The sequence below is a fragment of the Diabrotica undecimpunctata genome, chromosome 5 (assembly GCF_040954645.1).
Source record: "Diabrotica undecimpunctata isolate CICGRU chromosome 5, icDiaUnde3, whole genome shotgun sequence".
Classification (NCBI taxonomy): domain Eukaryota; kingdom Metazoa; phylum Arthropoda; class Insecta; order Coleoptera; family Chrysomelidae; genus Diabrotica; species Diabrotica undecimpunctata.
In genome coordinates this window covers 98,378,814-98,402,190 of record NC_092807.1, presented here as the reverse complement: position 1 = coordinate 98,402,190, position 23,377 = coordinate 98,378,814, and the positions used below count along the sequence as shown (strand labels likewise).

At 30.9% G+C, this 23,377-nt stretch overlaps 1 protein-coding gene across 2 annotated transcripts in view; it reads right to left on the bottom strand.

The window, feature by feature from the left end:
• The window catches only part of capu (formin protein cappuccino), a 60,262-nt gene extending 37,703 nt beyond the window's left edge, over positions 1 to 22,559 (bottom strand). For both annotated transcript variants that reach the window (XM_072532317.1, XM_072532319.1), the window contains exons 1-3: positions 22,415 to 22,559; positions 15,069 to 16,040; positions 2,419 to 2,598 (exon numbers count right to left, since the gene is read on the bottom strand). In XM_072532317.1, coding sequence (XP_072388418.1) covers positions 2,419 to 2,598; positions 15,069 to 15,789 — 901 coding nt within the window. In that variant the 5' untranslated portion in view covers positions 15,790 to 16,040; positions 22,415 to 22,559. The remainder of the gene's footprint in view (positions 1 to 2,418; positions 2,599 to 15,068; positions 16,041 to 22,414) is intronic.
• Between the last annotated feature and the right edge of the window lie 818 nt (positions 22,560 to 23,377).

Below are 23,377 nucleotides of genomic sequence, written 5' to 3'. Positions count from 1 at the left end.
CTGAGCGAGTCTCCTTGGCGGATTCCTCCTTTCATTTCTATGCATTCTGTTTCCCCTGTTGGCATTATAACTCTGGTTATCATCATAAGTGATAACCATGAAGTCTCATTTAACTATGAAGTCTTCCCGTAAAATTGATCGTTTTCCTATTATTCTATGTAGAATTTTTAACATTTTTTGTTAAATGCGCATGTTTCACCTTCAATAAGGTGTTACTCGGTTTATATTAGGTTTACATCGAAAATGAAAAGCGATGTTTTTGTTTTTTTTGTAATACACATTTTATTCCTTTACAGTTTTTTCGATAAAACGTAACTTTTTTAAGTAATTCGCAAAAATTTCATTGATAACATAAAGAAAAATAGTATCTGATAACATAAAGAAGGTTTTTAATCACGAATAAGTATTGATTTTTTGAAAACACTCTTTTTATTTTAGTTTTTGCTCTTAATGTATCTTTTTTTTTAGATTTTTGAGGTTATTTTTAATATAAACTTTCCAATTCCCCATTGGGGTGGATTCCACACCCCGAGTAGAAGCACACTTAGTATTCCCCATTAAGATATTCCCCACTATTTGTTAAAATTTGAAGAAAATCGATGAATGTTGATGGAATTTATTAAAAGTTAAAAAACATGGTAAACTGGACTATTCTATAATTCCTTCAATAAATTCGCGTTTATAAAAAAAATAAAACTCATTAAAGCTAACGTTTGTACTCTCTAGACATAAATATTTAAAATGTTTGCAGCTATAATCAACAATATACCAATATTGGTTGTAACAATTATAGATCTCTAATAATAAATAGCTTATAATAATTACGAGAGAGGATTTATTATATTTGCAGCACCGAGAAGTTAATAAAGTTCGACAGAAGGTATGATTTATGATATTGATTTAATTAAATATAGAGGGTCGAAGGGCAATCGATCTCCTATATAAAAAGGAATTAAAATATACAACAGAAACTTATATGCTTAAAACGAGACGTCATAATCAGTATTTTAGTATAAAACTTCTTGATATAGTTAAAATTAAGTATATAAAATACAGTATGATTTAAATATCATCTCTCCGTCATCGTGCAAAGCAGTTGTATGTGTCCATCCACTTTATGGAAGATTTTGAGGACACATTTTGGTTTGCCTGCTTACAAAATCCAACTCGTGCAGGAATTGACGATACATCTAGCAATGCGTACATGCGGAGAATGAGCCCAAAATGAGATTGCTGTTGATCCTGATTTTCATAAGCGAATTATGTTTAGCGACGAAGCTCACTTTTTGGTTGAATAGCTAGTCAACAAACAGAACTGGCGTATTTAGACTGAAGATAATCTTCAAGTGTATGTTGAGAAACCATTACAACTAGAAATACTGACTGTCTGGTGTGCTTTACGAGCTAGCGGAATAATTAGTCTATATTTCTTCAAAAACAATGCTAACCAGAACGTTACAGTCATTTATGACTGCTATAGAGCCATGATTAATAAATTTTTCATTCCTCAATTGAACAATAATGATGTACAGGAGCTGTGGTTTCAATAAGACGGCGCAACATTTTACATTTTGCTATTTAGGGTGGCAGTGAAAAAAATTAAGATAGCTATAATTGTGACCAACGTCCTGAAAGGACATGGTACATAAAGAAGAAGAACATTTTACACAGCTCGTACCACAATTGGTTTATTTAAGGAAACATTTGGTAACCGCATAATTTTACGTTTCGGACCCGTGAAGTGGCCTTCAAGATCGTGCGATTTAACACCGCTAGACTATTTTCTATGGGGATATGTGAAGTCGCTAGTCTACGCCGATAAGCCTGAAACGATTGATTTGGAGGGCAATATTCGCCGCGTTATTGCCGATATACAGCCATAAATTTAGGAAAATGTCTTGGTCTTGAAAATTGGACCTTCAGATCAGCCGTTGCTGTCAAATGTCAGAAATCATATTTAAATTATAATACCAAAAGATTATCTTTCGAATAAAGGCAATTTTATATTAATTTAAAAAAAAACACTCTTTACAAATTTTATTTAAAATTGATTTCCCTCGCGTAAGTGACATTCAAAATCGCCTGTCGTTTCTGAGAGTACAAATCCAAAAGTCCAGTCAAAAAATACTAATAAACATTTTAATTCAAAACTATATCAGTTACATTTTTTATTTAAACCATTTTTTCTACAGAGTTTAGATTCTTGATAAATCGATTTTTTTTGCTTTCCCCATCAACGAGGGGGTTTAGGGGCAAGCCTAGTTTGCATGATTTTTAGAGGTTCAGAGGCATTTTCATTGGCAGGTTTAGACTACTATAAAAAGAAAAAATAGAGGATGATATAAAACGATCATCAAAGAACCTGCTGTATTAAAATTAAATAGGTATACTAAACCATATGAATCAGATTTAACTTACCTTCAAATTTTTCATACAATTGAAAGTCTAGTTTTTCTGGAACAAATTTTGGTTTTGTAATTCTCGCTTCTAGATCTGTTCTACTTAAAGTAAAGGATGCTACTTTTTTTAACTTAACTTGTTCCTCAGGTTCAGGCATGTCGAGAGGAACGGACATATTTCTTTTGTATTCTGGAATAGCTGAAACGGAAAATGGTAAATAAGAAGTCACATAACATTTATTAAATACATTCTAAAATAGTGTTTCCTTAGTCGGCACATGATCAATATATTAATTATAATCTATATTTTTTGGATTTTTGGATCATAAAATCCAAAATTTTAAAATTTACTAGAAATATTCTAGTTTTTAACAACCTGTAACGCATTAAGGGGTGCACTTTTGCTTTTAGTAAAATCTGACAAAATCTTCATACTTTTTTTGAACAAATAATAAACTGGCAGTTGTATATAATAATTATTTATTGTACAAGACGATAAAATTGTACTTTATCTTCGAGAGCGTTTTTTAGCGTCGAGGCGTCAGTCGAGACGCTAATAATTATGCTCGAGAAGATAATGCGATTTTACCGTCGTGTGCAATACAACATTTTTTTCTATAGCAAGACTTCAAGTTTAGGCAAAAAAAAGAATTTCAAAGAAAATTGTAATTTTTAGCACAAAAATCGCAATTGTGTTGCTCCGTTGCTAGGAATATGAATTACTCTGTCAACAAATGTCAAACAAATGTTACGTTTTGGTTTTTGCGGAGAATATTGTTGCGTTTTGTGTACAAATGAATAAATACGAAATAGACGGAAAATAATTGACACAAGAAAAGGAAAACCTGCCATCAGATGTAGAAAATGCAGCGTTGGAAGCAGAAAGTTTATTGTTGCCACAAAAATCTAGGATGATGTATGAGAAAGAATACCAGTCTTTTAAAAAGTGGAAAATCATTAAGAATATCAATGGCGTTAGTGAAAAAATACTTCTGGCGTATTTTTCTAAAAAGTCGAAGAAAGCGATGCCATCGTCATTATGGTCGTATTATTCGATGCTGAAGCGTACGTTGTTGGTGAATGAAAATTGTGACATTTCTAAATTCAGCAAGTTAACCACCTTACTAAAAAACCTGAGTGGAGGATACAAAGCTAAAAAGTCCAAAATCCTGGAGTCAGATGACATTATTAAATTTCTGACAGAGGCTCCTGATGACGTCTATTTGCTGATGAAGGTTATTGCTATTTTTGGTGTGCATGGAGCGACTATGTCCGATAAATTGTACAAATTAGAAGTGTTTTTTTGGACGACAGAAAATCGGTGATAATCGTTTCATTATCTGATACTAAAACCAAGCAGGAAAGGTCGTTTTGTATTACTGACAAGAAAAGTGGACTGAGTTTCTTGGAAATTGTGAGAAAGTATATTGCCTTGCGCCCCAAAAACGTACTTCACAGTAAGTTTTTTGTAAATTACCGACAGCAAAAGTGCACTACTCAACCGGTGGGGATTACACTATATATAATATCCCCAAGAAGATTGCAGATTTTTTGAAACTTGCAAATTCAGAAATGTACATTTGTACACATTGTTTCCAGCGTTCTTCAGCTACTATGTTCGCAAATTCTGATACTTGGAGTAACGATAATTAAAGAATTACTAAAGGAAGTACAGCTATAGGAGCACTAAACATAACGATCAAATCTAAGTTTCGTCCAGGAATACGAAAATCAGAATTTACAAAACGATTGTGCAACCTTTGGTTCTGTATGGCAGCGAAACTTAGGTGTTGAATCAGAAAAATAAACAGCAATTGGAACAATGGGAAAGAAAGATATTTTGCATGCTATATGAAGGAACAAAGAATAATGACGGCGTATGGAGAGAAGACCAAATAAGGAAGTAATGGAGCTCTACAACCAACCAAGGATCATACAAATAGTAAAAGCACAAAAAGCGCGTTGGATTGAACATGTTTATACAGGATGTTTACAAAAATACAAGCGAAAAAAGTATTAAGAGAAGGAACGAGTGGAAAGCGCAGGCGAGGAAGACCAAAAAAGAAGTGGTTAGTGTTCTGTTAACAGTTCCTTGTAATAGTCCTTCCATTCTTTGTCCTGTATATTTTTCAATTTAACTTTTTTGAGCTTTGTTTCAATCCTCTCAGTACTTTCCATGACTCCGAAGTTCTTGTACCTCCTATGCATGTTCAATATCTAATATTTAAGCAGGTTCTTTCCCATTCTTCATTCTTTTGTTGTGTTATTTGTTTTTTCACTTCTCTATCTTTTTCTCTATATTCTTTATAAACTTGATCGTTGTTTGTAGTCAGCCATTTTGTGTATAGTTGCTTTTTTTCTTCAAATATTCTTTTTGTTGGTTCATTTATTTCAGAATAGTGCTGTTTATTTGTTATATGTTCTTTTTCTCCAATGGCTTCGAATGCTGCTTATATATATATATATATATATATATATATATATATATATATATATATTTATATATATATATATATATATATATATATATATATATATTATATTTATATATATATATATATATATATATATATATATATATATTTATATAATGTTAAAAGATGACCCCTTTGGAATAAAAATCGACTTTCAGTATTTTCACTTTTCACAACATCCAATGAATATTGTCAAATATCAGGATGGACTCTTTTGAATGGCCAATTCTGTATAAAGATAGTAAACATTAAAATAGTGACAATTATTACAATATTATAAGCGTATAAAACCAAAATATACATTGCGTTTCAAACAAATAAGTAGTCCTGAATAAATCTGATAATAAATTACTAAAACAAGTTTAATGTTTTTTAGAGACAAAACTATGATGACGTACAATAATGAATTGAACAGCGACGGTGTTAAAGACATAGCCGATAAAATATTGGCAAAACAAAAAAAAATGTTAGTAAATACTATACTTTTACCTCTGCTGGGTAACGCTTGAATACCATACCATATTCCTAACACTTTAAACAACATTCACTGTAACGATTACAAAAACCTTGGTAAAATCTTTGGCAAAAAAAATCTTTGGTAAAAATTCACGAAACACCTTTAGAATTAATTGAAAAACAAAAAATAAAACTATTTTGTTGTTAGTATGTAAGCAGATTGCAAAGCAATGACTATTTTTAGTGTATTAATTATTTAGGAAACCGGAATATTGTTGATGACTGAAATTCAATCTACCAAAGTGCATTAATTACAAATGCTAATTAACTTAGTTTATAGAGTGTTTTATTTTACACATCATGTTTATGATGATGGTTTTTAAGGTCAATCTAAGTAATCAATTTAAACCATATTTAGACAGTTTTATATAGTCCTTACTTTTATATGTTTTCGACTGTATAAAACTAAACTTAATTTTTACTGCCGATGTGCTTTTTACGCAAGAAAAAAATTGTTTTGTTTGCTGACAAGACGGCAGTATTCATTTGATCAGTGTATAATCCAAAAAAGCTCCAAACGCATCTTAATCTATTACAAAACTGGCTGCAAAAGTGCGTTAATTATCCACAAATAACAATTAAGTGCCAGGTTATCCAAACCAGTAACGAAGTTAAATATTTTGGTATTTAGAAAACAAAACATTAACTTTAATTACATCTCTACAAATAAATTGGCTTATTTGTAAAAGATCAAAACTGTTCAAAGTAGCAGTATATATATATATATATATATATATATATATATATATATATATATATATATATGTATATATATATATATATATATATATATATATATATATATATATATATATATAGACCTATGAGACTAAATAATGAGGATATGCAAAATTGATTTTGCAGGCCTACAATCCAAAAAAATTAAGAATTATAGATAATTTACTTTTTTTCTTTTGACATATATCTGTACAACGAGACGTACAATGCATCGAGAAAAATAAGGCATCTTGTGGTTTTTGATCCAATACAAAATTATGCGTCGGAGCTAGTGTAGAAATAGAAAGACTATCTAAGCTGAGAATAACAAGAAATTAATTTTAACTCAAAATAATACCGTCGAATAGCCAAAAAAGTGGCCATGATAACTGTCAAAATAGAGACGGCTCTTAAAAAATAAGCATAAAAATCTTTGTGAAAAATATAGACTTAATTTTAAACCATATTAAAAGTTTTAATTGTGGTAGAGTCTACTTAACGTGATCTAAAAGTCAAGTCAAGGATGTAGGGTAATGTAAGGTAAGGTAAGAGGTAATACCTTTTATAACGACGACTACATCGAGCGTTATAGACAAGAGATGGTTTTTGATAACTGATCCTCAAAAGACACCCAACTCTCGATAGCTTCCTTATTAACGTAGGAGCACTCTGTTGCCATTAAGTGTAGAAATCAACTGTAAAGGTGTAATAGCAAAATCAGCGGCATTAGGATCTAGAAAGCAAGAAGAAACTACTTCATAAAGATCCTTTATGGATATCTTACGAAAATCACTCATCATGTCAAGTACAATTAACAATGATGTTGAACTGTTGTATACCTTTGGAATTAGTATATTAGAATGTCGTACGCTAAGTAAAGATCTGACAGTGATCTCACTAGTGCTTGCACTATTCCTTCAATAAAACAATATTATTGTATTGCAACTTTATTGCATTTTAAACAATAAATTATAAAATAAAAATTAGACTAATTTAAATATTGTTACTATTTAACTTTATTGTGACTGAATACAACCCGTTATACATATTCTACACTACGTGTGGCCTAAAATTAAAATAAATCTGGCAAATTTTTATGATTTTGCAAAATTTTGAAATATGTTTAATTCGTAAAACAATTTTAACCTGTGTTTTCAATACATATTTAAGTCTTCTACAATTATTACCTATCTTATGACTTTTAATGTAAAATATTTAGAGAACCAGGAATTCAACAGTTTAGAATTTTCCATTGAGTTTCCTATGGCCCGTTTGGAGATTAACTACTCTGTATAGGTATGCACGGTAAAGTCACTTGAACCAATACTAATCTTATGAACTAATATTTGCAATCCTTTTCACTTCTTAGGAACTCCAAATGGAGAGTATTTTCAAAACTAATAAATCTTTTTCAGATAACAAATATTTGTTTTTACTTAATTGTCTTAAATCTAAAATATCAACTACAGATTTCAATACAACAACTACAACTACAAGTAAAATACGTTTACCTGAACAAAATAACACACAACTGCCACATTTTGGATATGTATATTCAAACTGATATTAAAAACTGTTTATACTTCAATTGAAACGTACTACCAGACTTATTCTCACGGAATAATACTTTTAAAGAGTAAATAAAATTTTATTGACTGGTTTCATTATCGAATCATTCCCTGTGAAAGTGATATCAATAAAATTTAGTAAAGCTTAAAATAATTTGCAAATAGCAAATACTACAAATTGGATATCGGTTTGTTTGGAAAAAAGGAGTAACCGAAGTGAACTGATACGAAAGTATCAAATTGTTATTGTAGTTCGTTGACGTATTCGTTCATGAGTTCATTCATCATAATAACTATTTATAATTTGACAGTACATATTTGATAAAGCGGCCTTCTTTTGAATCATCGTTGTAATTTGTTTTATATTTTCATATTACATATCTTTTTGACGATTTACTGCTTGCTCATTGTATGAGAATATATTTCTACTTCATTGATTTCTAATAATGCAATTTATGCTTTTAATTAGACGTTTGTAAAATTATGGTGAATAAATATTTTTTTCTAAGATATCTTTAGAGTTCTCATTAACTTTTTAGATTTTAGGAATGGTATTGTAGGTTAGATAGCTTAATTGCTCTGTCAGTAAGCCAACACTTTTTTATGAGTTATAGATGCTTTGTTATTAAAATTTAGATTTCTAGGTCTTTTGGACCAAACATTTTTTGTAACAACTAACTGGTTTACAAAAGATGTTTGTTCCAGAAGATATCTAAATTTTAACCAATGCTCATGAAAGAAGTGTTGTATTCATCACTGACAGAGCAGTTAAGCTATCTAGCTCACAATTCAAAATTCTGAAAAAAATTAAAGATAGATTGAAAAAAATATTTATCCACCACAATTTTACAACCGTCTAATTAGAAACAGAAGTTGTATTATCAGAAATCAATCTAATTCTAATACTAATCCAAATCAAACCCAAACGATAGGTATCTAGCAATAATAATAGCATTGTCACTAAATGAAATCAATACTATATATGCTTTCAAATTTTAATAGATTCTCTGAACAAATATCGAAAATGTTGCTAAAATATAACATCAATGTTCCGGAAAATATTTTTCAGAATTTCAACCCAATGTTAATAAAGATTGTCAGTCGGATATTATTTATGAAATAACTTGTAAATACTGCAATTCAACATATATTGGGCAAACACACCAAACCAATATCTACATAAGAGGATTGTTGCACACAAACATCGTGTACAAACCGACAAATTAAATACCTCAGCCTTAGCCAAGCATTTTCTAGAAAATAACCATTCTTTTGATTTTGAAAATATACAGATTTTGAAAAAAGAAGAAAACTAAATGTTCAAAATTATATCATTAATAAGACTGATATCAAAGATCTTTATAACATTAAAACGTCACATCTTTATTAGTTTATATTTAAATCATTATTTTATTTTAATTTCTTTATTAATTTATTAATTCCTTTACCTTCAGATTCGTTTTTACTATTTTTTATTCAAAAGGTAGTTGGCGCCCTCTGTCTTTCTTTTCTTTCTCTTTCTTTCCGGTAGAATAAATATTTGCCTTCTCTCTCTCTGTCCGGTAGACTAAATATTCTGTTCTGTGTTGACAGAAAAGCTAATTCCAACATAGGCTTACGTCCTATGTCATATGTGCAAACTTCATATTAGGCTCCTCCCTACTTTCTGTCAATCAACTTTTTTAACGTAGTGGGAATATCTATAATTGTTTGCCTGTTTTTGAAATTTATAAAAGAAGGTAGGAATTATTATAAGCTTCATTTTATGGTCTGCAGAATTCTCTTGGGTTTATTGGCTGTATAGAAGATTTTGTTTGCTTTATGGGATATTTCTGAATATTTTATGGAATAACTGCAGCTGCCAGGAGGACCTAACCACTTAATTGGGAGGACACACGATCACCCATCGATGCCATAAGTATCCAGATTTATTTATTGTAAAGCCATGGCAGGGTTGATTGTTTTTTCGTCAACCTTTTAATAAATATCGTTAGTTAAATAATTGTTTTATTTGCTATCTGCTAAGGGTTTATGGTTTAATTCCTAGTTTAAGACAAGACGAACTCACACTTGAGATACTGAGCTAGGTGAAGCATAGAGGATAAGCTCCCATGGTTGATTGAGATATTATTTTTATAATAGTATTTCAATTCTCTTTGGTAGTCTTACATCTTTCGTTACGTCTTACATCAGTCGTTACATCTTTCCAATGTATCATAAATTAATAAATTGGGTAGTTTTTTAAATGCACCATTGGCAGATTGACATGTTAAAATTAAAAACTATATCCAAATGTGCAGACAAAAAATATGATAATATATTATGTAATGTTATTTATTACTTTTTATTATATCAGAAATCCTTTTCCCAAGTAAAAATTAAAACGTCAATAAATTTATTTTATACCCAAATTATGGCTTATTCCAAATAAAAATAGTACCTAATTGCTTAAAGACGCCACAAGAAAATAGTTTTAGAACAATATTAATAAATCGGTATGGGCCCAGCGTTATTCAAAATTGAAATAAGAAAGGATAAACCATTGAGTATTTTTATGAAAACCGATTTTATCACTATTGAAGTTAAAGTAGATATTTACAAGAAACTTTAAAAGGGACGGCCCGTTGCAATGCAATCGCTAAGTCAGCACTTGATTCCTCTTTAGCCCACAGGCAAACCACTTTCTGTGCCTAAGGTTGAAGACAAAAATCTTTAAGATCTTTAATGCATGTAATATTAAATGATGCAAAACTTCTATACCGCTCCTTATTCAGTTACAGTACAGTAGAAGATGACATCGACGTATTTGATGGAGACACACTTTGAGATATAAGATGAGTAATGTTTACTTACTATTTTCATACTATTCAGAAAATGTTAACACTGAATTCAAGTTTTTTTAGTCTGCTACAAACGCTAGACTTAAAAAATTAGACCGAATCAAGTACAAAGCTCTGCGTTTGGTTTTAGGTGCACTTAAATCTTCACATACTGAAAATCTATTAGTCAAATGTATGGAACCTCCATTAAATTTAAGACGTCTTTTTTTAGCTGAAATTTATCCTTAAATGTCAAAGTAATAACCAAACCTACCCAATTGCAAAAAATATCCGAAATATCTGTGTCTAACTTAGTTGACAAATGGTGGCATAACAAAAATTATCCAACTTTAGCTATAGCATTCCCTACCATTTCTTCCTATTTAGAAATCACAGCTAAAACTAATTTCTTCCAATCTAATTTCAATATTATTTATTCCAAACCAAAGTTTATTTCCCTCCTTTTGACGATAACAACGTCATTTAATTTCAGAAGCAACTTGCCAAATTTGATAGGCTATATAGGATTTTCACAGGTGGGTTAGAACCCATTTTAGGAGTTGGTTGTGAGGAATACATCCAAAACAACCAAGAACACATTGTGTTTAAGTTAAATCAACAATATTCCATTTATTCCGCAAAATGGTTTGCAATATTATATCATGATCTGGAGTGGACTATTGAGAAGAAAATGTCTGATCAACAAATAGTAATCTTGTCTGATTCAAAATCGGCGTTGTCTGCTTTAGATAATTCGCATTAGCATGTATACAAAAACAGTATTATCGTCAAAATGTTAGAAAATCAACTAAAGCTTTTTAAAAGAAATAATTCAGTCTCTTTTATTTGGACAAAGGGACATGCTGGTATCTCGGGTAACACCAAAGCAGATTATTTTGATGAAGAAGCGACTTCAAAAGGATTAGAAATTAGTTGGCTCAATACAAGTGATATAGTCTCGTTGCGTAAACAAGAATTAAAAGAAAACTGGGAAATTAAATGGAATGCTTTTTGTAATAGAAAACTTTTATACAAAAATTCACCTTATTTTACCTACTGTGCCTTTTGTTGCAAGAAGTTATCCCAATAGAAAAGTATATTCAATGTTTGTTTGATGTCTTGTTAATCATGCTACTGTGAAAACCTATCTTCATAGATTTAATTTAAGTATAACAGAACTTTGCGATTGTAATGGTAACACTGACGATATCAATCATAACTTATGTAATGATGCTGCTATTAAGTATCTATTAGAAAATCTGATAATAGAAGAACAAATACCTCTTCCTCAGAGCCAATCTTTTATATTTTATATCTCTCGTAGTAATATTAGGCTTAATCAAATTTTTTGGGAGTTTAAATCTAGCTTTGTTCCCTCTGTCTATTCCTATGTTATATAATTACCTCTTAGCCGTTGCCTGTCTTGTGTTGTAATAAAGTCGCTATGAATGGCACTTTAGCGTGAAAAGTATCCCTATATTATGTAATCCCTTGTTGGTTCTAAATATTCACTTTAAGTTGGTTAGGGCCCTGAATGTAACGAATAAAATTATGGTTTCTTGTCAATCTACTAATTCTTGTCACACTGATAGTTACAATATATTTTAAATTTACCTCTAGACGCAGTACTATTTCGTTAATTAATGCAATAGGTCAATACATCATTGATAATTTTAAGAAATCAAAAAGATTATCGTGGATGAATGGACCAAGTTATCCAAAGCCATTAATATAGAAAAAATAAGAAAGAAAAAATAGCTAGTGGCCTACTGATCATTCACTTAAAGTGATGTTTTAGTTGCAATTCACTAGATCAGCGTTTCCCAAATGGTGGGTCGCGACCCGGTACCGGGCCACGAAAACAAAATGCCGGGTGGCCTCGCTTCACCGTTTTACATCTTGCTTTTTACGGCCGCGCTCTGACTGCAAGCAATTTGATTAAACCCACTCTGAGAGACTTGCACACCCCTTACAATGACATGCGGGTGTTACAATTATAATTCATTGGAGCGAGGTGTATTGATTCGTGTTATCAGGAACCACTCCACCGCGCTCCAAAGTCCTGAGTACAAAAATTCCAACATGATATCCGAACCCGATTAATGAAGAACCAAAAAAAGAAGAAGGAGTACTGGACCCGACAGTATTCTGAAGATTACTTACTGTTTGGTTTTATAAAGGATACTGATGACAAACCATTATGTGTTATTTGTTATGCTACATTTTCAAATGAGTCCATGAAACCTTCAAAATTGAAGCCGCACTAAGGAATACAGTGGTAAGCCAATAGATTTTTTTATAAAAAAAGAAGAATTAATAGCTACCAAAAAGACTATGTCTTTGAATTTTTCTCAGAACGCTCAATCTGAAATCCTTGTACTGGCTTCTTATGAAATATCAAAATTGATTGCTGAAACCGGTGATCTTCACCCAATTGCCGAGAAATTAATAGTTCCAGCAGAAAATAGTAGTATCTCGGATATGTGATAAAAAGCAGGAAAAGAAAGTGAATTCGCTGGTTCTATCAAATAATACAGTGAAGCGTGGAATTGTGAAGATGGCAGATAATATTGAAGAAACTATTATAGGTCACTTAAAGGAGTGTAACTATTTTACCTTGCAAGTTGATGAAAGTACAAATATACCAGATAATGCTAATCTAATGTGTTTTGTAAGATACGATTTTAAAAATACTGTTCACGAAAAATGTCTATTTTCTAAATCTCTGTCAACAAGAACAACAGCTGAAGAAATATTTAATCTGATTGATAGCTACATTAATGACAATCTAATTTAATGAAATAAATATGTGGGATAAGTAGCGATGGAGCACGAGCAGTGGTAGGCGCACGTACAGGACTTTTTCCGAAGATCAAAGCCGTAGCATCAGAATGCGTTGTAGCATCCACAGAGAGACATTAGCTGTCAAAAAAATGTCACTGCTTTTAACCGAATCTACGCAAAAGTGTGTAAAATGTATAAATTTTTATACATATCGAGTCAGTAATTGAACTATCATGTGATAGGGCACACAAAGACATATTTGACAGAAACCACTAATAAATCTTTGGCTGTCTTGCCGCCAGGAGTACCCAGTTTTATCAGAAAAAGCGATAAGTTTCTAATTCCTTTTGTTACAACCTATAAGTGAGAGGCAGGGTTTTCAACACTGGTTTTCCTCAAAAATAAATATAGGAACCATTTGCAAGTCGAACTGGACCTGAGGATAAAATTAACATCTTTTCCTCCAAAGTTTTAAGTTAACCATAAATAGCTGCATATTTTTCAATAATCAAGTATGTGTGTTTTATTACAGTTTTGTTTGAGCTAATGATTTTTTATTAAAATATATAAAACTATAATAGATATTTAAATATGTTTTCTTGTACAAACACAGCAGGGTATTCAAAAAAAAAATAGTGGGCCAAGAAGGATAAAAACAAAAATAACCAGGCCACGAAAAAATAAGTTTGGAAAACGCTGCACCAGACCAAACGACCTCCATGTCGACACAATTATTCAATGTGCCGAAAATCGTAAGTCGACCAAAAGCCTTTTTATTTTTGTTCCCTGTTTTTTTCAACATTAGCAAGTTACTATTTCGCACTGATAGCAAATATAAAAAACTGTCTCTGAAAACAAAAAATTACAATAATTGTAACATATACTGAATTTTGTGAAAACTTTGAAGTCAAATATCTCAAAATCAATTTTGGCACTGGTTCTAGTGATGTATAACGCCGTAACTATATAAAAGTAGAAGAAAAAGAAGAAGTTATTCACCATCTAATGAGATTGCACTAAAATCACTGTCAGATGTATTTATAGTAATTATTTTATATAATAAGTAATCGTTAACACTAAAAAAATTTTGATGGAAGGTTACACGAGTGGAAACAAACGAAAAAAAAAAAAAGATTTAATCATATTACATATTTTGTCCTGTGAATTACATACTTCTCTTTCTTTAATTACATGATTGCTTTTAGCCAATAATTTCCAGCTATTAGCAACAGCATTTAATAAAATTGCTTTTACATCTTTTGAACTTATTTTTGATATTAGTTCATTTTTTACAATGTTTTTTGTTGTACAATTTTGCTAATAATTTTTAAATGAAAAATAAGATTTATACTACAAATATCCTGGACCATCCCACAATCAAAAATATTCTTCTTTTCATTTAATTATAGACCTTTTCTGGGGCATGCAGCCAATTTATAATCAGTTTTATTGTGCTTTCATACATAAAGAGGTTACGGATAGAGCAAAAATAAACATATTTTTGATATATTCAGCATAAACTACAACTTACTTAACTGAAAATTATTATATATAGAGAAAAAAAAGCAAATAGTATCCAGACTGCAAAATTAAAATAATTCAATGAAAATACCGGATAAATCAGTAGCAAATGGACCGTTAATAGATTGTTAATGTTCTAGAGAATAAGATATAAAAATAATACGATAAGCGCGCTATCTAAAGTAATTTAACAAGTTGCAAAAGTCCATGTGTTCCTAAGTTAAAATAAAAATATTAATATAAAACGGATATGTATATTAGATCACTTACCATTTTTAACACCAACATCTGACATTTTCCTAACTACTTGTGGAACGTCGTTGAATTCATCACTTGAAGACAAACTTCTCAACTTTCCATTCTCTTCATTTTCCAAGAAAGGATCGACGAACCCACTATCTGCATGAATTTGACTGACAACTTCGACATTGTCAGATACAAAACACTCATTTGGATCACTATCTAAACTAATTTGACTCGTCTTAGAAACACCTAATTTACTAAGTTTTTTAGTCTTTTCTTCCTCATGTCTAGCTCTGTACTCATTGAGCTTAAAACTGTTCAGAGTTAGATTGTGCAGAAAAGTTTCGGTACCGTTGTGTAGGTCTATATCCAGTTTGGTAGGTTTCTCGATGTTGTTGATAACACCGACTGGCGTTTGTGGATTCGTAAAATACGATTCCGAACTGGATTGAGGTGTGGTAGGTTTATTTTGGTCACAAACATCATTAAATCTTTTTGTAGTACATAAATTTTGTCCAGTGTCGTCGATTAGTTGATTATTACCTCGTATATAGTCTTTATTAAATACTTCGTTCTCGGGAATGGACGTGAAGGTCGTTGGAATATTATTTGATAGTTCATCTTGCTCTTCGGGTACTACGGCAGTGAAATTATCTTCTAATTTACCTTTCTTCTTACCTCCGAGTTTCACTTTAGATTTTATTTTGCCTTTTGTAGATTTCGTCTCTCCAGTTTGTAAATTTCCCATTTTTAACTTTTCGTAGAACTATTTAAACATTAACGATTTAAGTATAATTTAAAGCTGTGTCTTATGCGTAAGAAAACTGTTCGCAACTAACTAAAATACACTTTCTCACATTTTTTCTGCGCTTCACAGCGTTTGGTTTTCATTTTACATCTTCGAGGTAAATAGAGAAACTCGATGCGGAATTCGCCCAGACATTGCGCAAGCCCTAATGGAGTGATCGATAGTTCCTTTAGTTCTTTTAATCTTCGGACCTGAAAATAATCAACTATTTTTATTTTGTTGTAAACTGAAGTCATTGTACATTATTTAGCACAGTATAAAAATATACAGGGTAATACTATTTTACCAATAAAAACACTTAAAAAATCTTGTATAAAAATATTAAGAATTTAATAAAAGTTCCTGGCTTAAAACGCGCCGTTTATAGTTATCTATTAATTATTACCTTTTGTTGAAAATTAACCACAAAATATAAAATAAACTCTTTATTTGACATTCCATCGCAGAAGATGATATTAATATACAAATTTTTAGATTTTAATTTCTCAAATTAGCAACTTTTTAAAACGTGAAACTTATGAAAGAGCTCAAGTAAAGCACATACAAGTATAAAAAATAAAGTAGCAGACTTATATCGTCGCCTGAGAATTATACTGTTCTATATCCACTTTTTGGCAGTTTGGAGTTATATACATAGAAATTTTTGTAAAAATTAGCTTGTTCTATATCCATTGAAATGATGATAATATTCAGAACTAATTAAAAGTTTTCAGTAACATTTAGTTCTATATCCCGTATGCCTCAAAATATTTTTAAAATTATTTTGTTCTATATCCTCTTTAACTTTTAGAATAAATACGTTACTAGAATTATAGTGTTCTATATCCATTACGCATAATGTGCTTAATACCGGACTGTACGTGTATGTACATCATGGCATGTTGGTAAATGATCTACTGTTTTTTGTAAAAAGTGAATAGTAAGAAAATGTATTTAAACTAAATAGTAGTGGGTATTCCTGAAACAATTTAAGTAAGTACGTTTAATATTATTGTGTTGATTTAATCATCCTTATTAAACGAATTTGCAATATTACCTAACCTCAAAATTTTCATAGACACGGATATTTTATTGAATAAAATGTAATTAAACCTATTCAAATCAATAAAAAATCTTGATAATTATTATAAAAAGAAATATGTTACACATTATTATGTATTTGTAACTATTAAATTACTAATACGGGTTGTATGTGTTTTGATATGAATAGAGTAGTACAGGGGTGGATTAGCAATGGATTAGCATGAATGTTTCAGAAAGTAATGTGGTCATATTTCAAATTCGTTCCTTTTAATTTTGTAATTTTGATTCGAATTGCATGTGTTTCTTACTACATTGATATTTAAATCAATTTCTTTTTGCAGTTTATAATGAGTGCAAAACTTTCACCGTCGCCAACAAGGCCTTCTTCATGTCCTAGTGACGTTTGGAAGTAAGCTTACATTAAATTTTTTGACAAATAATACCACTAAATAATATCTTATTTTAGCTCTTTGTGGCATATTATCGAAGAGGATGTCGAAAACGACAAAGAAAACATTAGTAAAGAAACATCTCAAGATAAGCACGGACCTAAAGCGACACCAAATGAAGGAAAAGTTGTTGTGTTACAAATGGTTACTTTAAACACTATGGATACACAAAATTTACAATTTAGCACACTGCAGAAGTAGACGCATTGGCACAAAACTATGAAGAAAAAGAAAATAATCTTCAATCACAAAAGTTACCTGAGAGTCAAATTGAGATGGCAGAGGAAGAAGAGTATCTTAACGAAGAAGTTAATAAACCTGCGGTGATTAGTCGAAAACGAAAAAGAAGACCATCAGATTGGAAACAAAATATAAGAAAACATAAACGACAATCTGGACAAGAATATGTTGATACAATAAAGCGGACCAGGGAAAAGAAATCTGTGAAAATAGAGACATGTCGATCTGAAAATTGTGTACTACAGTGTACTGCTAAAATTACTCCTGACGAAAGAGATACAATTCATAGACAGTTTTGGTCTCTTAATGATGACAAAAAGAATCAGTTCTACTCAAAACATGTGAAGCGTATTTTGGCAGTAAGAAAAAGAACAAACAATGAAACCACCAAAAAAACATTTTCATATCAATATTTTTTTTATGTATGTGGAGTTAAAATAAGAGTTTGCCAACATTACTTTTTTAATACATTAAATATTAGTAAACAGAGGATTTACTACTTTTTTAAAAGTGTAAAAGATGATGTTAGATGCATTGTTCGTTCCCCTATTCGTGGCAGGCATCAGAAGAAAACTATCTCCGAGGGAAAAAAACAAAAAGTACGAGAACATATTAACTCTTTTCAAAGAGTCGACTCTCACTATTGTCGACAGAGTTCTTCTTCGACAGACAATGTCTTCAGAGTTCTACTTCGACAGACAATATTTGGAAAGAAATTTAAATTTACAAAAAATGTATGATCTATACAAAACTCAAGAATCAGAACCAGTCAAATATCATATGTATCGGACAATATTCAATACTGAATTTAATTTGACATTATTTTGTCCCAAGAAAGATATATGTGATAAGTGTGCAGCATATAATTCTCTTACTAATCCGACTGAAGCAGATATTTTAAAATTTGAAACTCACAAGAAAAATAAAGATTTGGTACATCAGGAAAAAAACCGAGACAAATTTATATCCTCCGAGGGCAAATGTGTTGGTGTTTTATGTTTTGATATGCAAAAAGTTTTTTCGCTACCAAAATCTAACGTAAGCAATTTTTATTATAAAACAAAATTTTTTTGTTATAATTTAACTGCTCATTTCGACAAAACTAAGATCGTATATAATGCCTTATGGCATGAAATGATTTCTGGCAGAAGCGGACTTCATATTTCTTGTGCTTTGATTAAAATACTTAAAAAGTAGTACTAGATAATCCTGCACTTGAAAAATTAATTTTATGGTCAGACAGCTGTGTACCTCAAAATAAAAATTCAATAATGACATTTGCTTTGCAACATTTTTTGCAATCCAATTCTTCAGGTCAGATAAAAATAATAGAACAGAAATTTGGTGAACCGGGTCACAGCTGTGTACAAGAAGTCGATGCAGCTCATAGTTGTATAGAAAGATTTGGAAAAAATGTAGATATTTGGAGCCCCGTAAGTTTGTTAAAAATTTTAACGAAGATTCCAAACTCGTGGAAAATGAAATTTAAATTTTTTCAAATGATCACTGCAGATTATAAAAATTACCAAGCAGAATCAGAAAAATTATCCTATCGAAACGTACCTTACACTAAAATGAAACATCTGATATACGAAAAAGAATTTCCTTTAATCATAAAATATGGTGAACTATATGAAGGGCCACTTAAGGAAATTAAACTGGAAAACGTTAAAAAAACGCGATGTCAAATACATAATAATTTACCAGAAGTGCTGCAACTCGTTAATTTAACACCAAAATTACCTGAATTAAAGAAAAAGCATCTCAAAGAGATGATACCGTTCATGCCGGAAGTTGATAAAGAGTTTTACAATGTTGTTTTGAAGCACAATTCAAGTATCATGTGCAACAAAGAAAAACAAAAGAAATAGACAAATAAGGAAAGTAGCGAGAAATAGAAGATTATTGTTTTTTTAGTACACCTAATAATTGTATTTTTGTTTAAGTTACGGTCATATATTTAATAAATTTTGGTTTTTATTTGATAATTAATTTGTCGTTACCACCAATAAAACATTTTAAGAATTAGTTAGTTCTATATCCACTATACATGTTCTATATCCCAAATATTTCAGTTAAATGTTCCTTTTGTTCTATATCCAAATAAATTTTTCCGTATTACATGTTAATGTTGTTTTAATTGGCAATAATAAAGCACTATAACAAAAAGTAATTTAATATGCAAACAGTGATCATGATCTGTAAAACAATTTTTCAATAATATCAAAAATATTTTACATTAAATTTAAAAACGCTCTCCTGTAAAATTGAGTTTTAGGAGATGGAACAGTATAATTCTCAGGCGACGATATATTAGGCTGCAGTGCAAAATAGATGCGTTTAACACACGGATACACAAATAATCATTTTTTTTTATTCAACATCCCAATATATTTACAACCAGTAATATAATAATTACAATAAGTAAATTGTCTGACAATATTTAACAATATAAATATTATTAAAAAAAAATGTATTGTAGAAAATTGCACATTGACAATTTCCTGTGTACTTATTCTTGGCACTGGTATAGTGACACGTATGTCTTAAGATGGGCGAACTGTTCGCGAACTGCTCGCGAGCTGTTCGCGAACAGTTCGTTGAAAATATGTTTACAGCGAACTCATGGAAAGCGACGAACTTGTGCTAAGTAACAGATTTGTTTTTGTAGAATATAATTATTTTATTCATTTTTAATGAACACAATTTGGTGAAATATAATTTATACTTTCAGAATTTCTGTTTTATTCAACTCACCCTTTCCTATTTCCCGGTCCCTGTGGAGACCTATTTCTTTTCGCGCCTAAACGATGCCGATAGGGTTATCATTTTCGGCTTACAATCTTCTGGTGGATGCATCATCTTTTCAGTTTTTTCGAAAATGATCACGGTATTTCAGATCCCAGATTAAGCTGATTCTTATTCTGATATATGTCAATAAGTTAAATACATTTATTCTCGGACCACTGTGCAATCATGGAAAACTTGGGTTCATGCCGAAAAATACGCGCTAAATTCAAACTAGGAAGAAGTCATACAATCTCGATTCGACGACGGCACGAACAGACAATATCGCTGCACACACCGTCCAAATTTAACTGCGAACATTCTTTGTGTTCGTCCCAAAAACCGACAGGCCGTGGTTCCTGACGAGCAACCACAGAACAGCTTGCAAACGGTTCGTCCCGTCGTACAAATTGTACGAATATAGCGTTCACAAACGGTTCACGAACAGTTCTGCTCGCATATGTGTACCCATTTTTAGGGTTTGGTCGGGTTTCTGCTTCTAGATTCTGTTGGGCTTCTGCTACTAATTTATAGTTAATAGGTCGACTGTGGTCTTTCTTTTGAGTCTTCGTCCGATTGGTTGTGTCATTAAATTTTGGGCGGAGATTATTGGGGCGGTCTGTTAGTCTCTGATCATATTGTTGGCAGAGTTTGGTCATTTCTTCGTTAACAATTTTGAGGTTACACGCGATCGTCTAGTTTGGAATGGACAATGGAGCATTAGTTATCATTCGAAGGACTTTTGATTGGAATCTTTCAAGAATGTTAACACTGGATCTAGCTGCTGTTCCCCATATCTGAATTTCATAGCTGCAGATGGGTTTTTAAATAATTTATATGTTAAAATTTTGTTGACAATTGACAGTTTTGACTTATAGCTATAAACTATATAGTCTAATAACCAATATAGTTTGCTATGTTTAAGGCCCAGCTGTTTTCGCTTGGTAAATATGTCTTTCCTCTATGTAAGCCTGCGATAAAAATACATTTCTAAGGATTTTATGTCGTCTTTCTGTGGTAAAAGTTGACCGTTTAACGATACCGGAGGGTAGTTTCCCTTGCGGTTTGTAAATGTTACGTGCGCATATTTTGTCTCGTTAGCTCGTAGACGCCACATTAGACGAAATTTTAGTTTTGAGTTTTGGCAACAAATGTGATTCATTTAAAATATGCTTAAAAACGCTGGATATAAACTTTCACATAATAAACGATCTAAAACGTTTAAAACTTTTTTTTTTAATTACACCAGTACGTTTTTCAAAAGAACCAAACTTCTACTATAACCTACATCCTAAATCGTCTTCTTGGAGGCATTTCCCGTGACGTGAGATCGTTTGTAATGTAAAACATTAAATTCTGCGTTTTTTATTCATATTTCAAATGCATCATATTTGTTGCCACAACTTAACATTGTAATTTCATGTCATAGGTTTTAAAGAATGATCTCTAAAAATGGAAATTTAACTACGACTGGTCGACGAAAGTGATCAATTTTATTGATCTCACGAAAATTGTAAAAAATGGCAAAAGTCGCGCCACGTTTATTTATTTAACACCTTTGTAAAAACTTCTCGAGTTTATTCTCGGCAAAATACGGAAACTGCATACAAAAGCTAAACTTAACTTTTAAAATGCATCTTAGAAAATTTTTTCTATTTTCATGTACAAACCAAAAATATTTTTTCAATTTATATTTTGAGAACGATTTCCTGGATGGAAATCTAAAATAGAAAATGAAACAAACCTATATTTTGAGAACTAGACAAATTAGATGGAAATGTTTTTGTATATCAACGTGTAATATTTCTATCTTTTGACAGAAAATGTCAAATTGAACGCCACGATAACAAATTAGTTATTCCAATTTAATAAGAGGTTATAAAATTGAGTTTTCTCCATAGAAGATTTGAGAATTTCACAGACTAATACAATTATTCTGCTTACAATTTTTGAAAATAAATTTTTAAAACATTTTGGCAGCTTTCTGGACACTTTGCAGGTGGGATCATGTACAAACACTACTACTACCATTATTGTAACAAATAATTATTATAAGAATCACTAACCTTTCTATTCCTCGGATATGTAGAGAAGTAATAACCAATTTTGACACAATATCACCATGTACAAATAAATATATTTTGATAATGACAACCTCAAAAATGTATATAATCACAATCAATGACGTTGCCGGTTGGCATTAAAATGATATAGTTAATCGAGATGTATGTATAATTTTGTCCCAATTCTGTTTGTAATATATAAATATAAACAATCAGTATTCGTATATGATAAAATATCCGGAGTCTATTATTAGAGTGGGTGTAGACCGGTGCAGTTTCCTGGGATTTTTTGAATTTTTATTTTGATTAGTTATAATAATATATGTTTAGATTATACATTTATTTAAAAGAAGTAAATATATATACATATATATAAATAAATATATATATATATATATATATATATATATATATATATATATATATATATTATCTAAAATAACAGCTGATCTGGTAGATGAATAGGGGGCTTAAGGCTAATTGGGTACGCAGCTGATTGAAAGCCAAGTGTACTCTGTTCAACATTTCATTATATTTCGCCAATTTTCATTGGCATTATCAGATGAAAGCTACAATCATTTAAAATATGGTAAAATATAATTTAATAACTGTTTGTTATTTATAGTGTTGCCCAAAGTCGGTCTTGGTCTTGCAGTCTTGGTCTTGGTCTTGCATTTTTGCAAGATCAAGACCAAGAACAAGACCGCCTAATATTAGCAAGACCAAGACCAAGACTGGCCGTGCAAGATTTGAGCAAGAACAAGACCAAGCCTGCGAGACTTTTGCGTCTTATAGTTAGGACTGAGTGTCGTTTTAGGGAGTATAGTAGTTTGTGTATATGCAAGAAAACTTGACACATTTAGCACGTACTCAGAGGTCATAATTATTACAATGTAAAAATAAAATTTTTTGTACATTCTTTTTTCAGCAGACGACTTCTTTGCTCTAAAATTATTGTCTAGATTT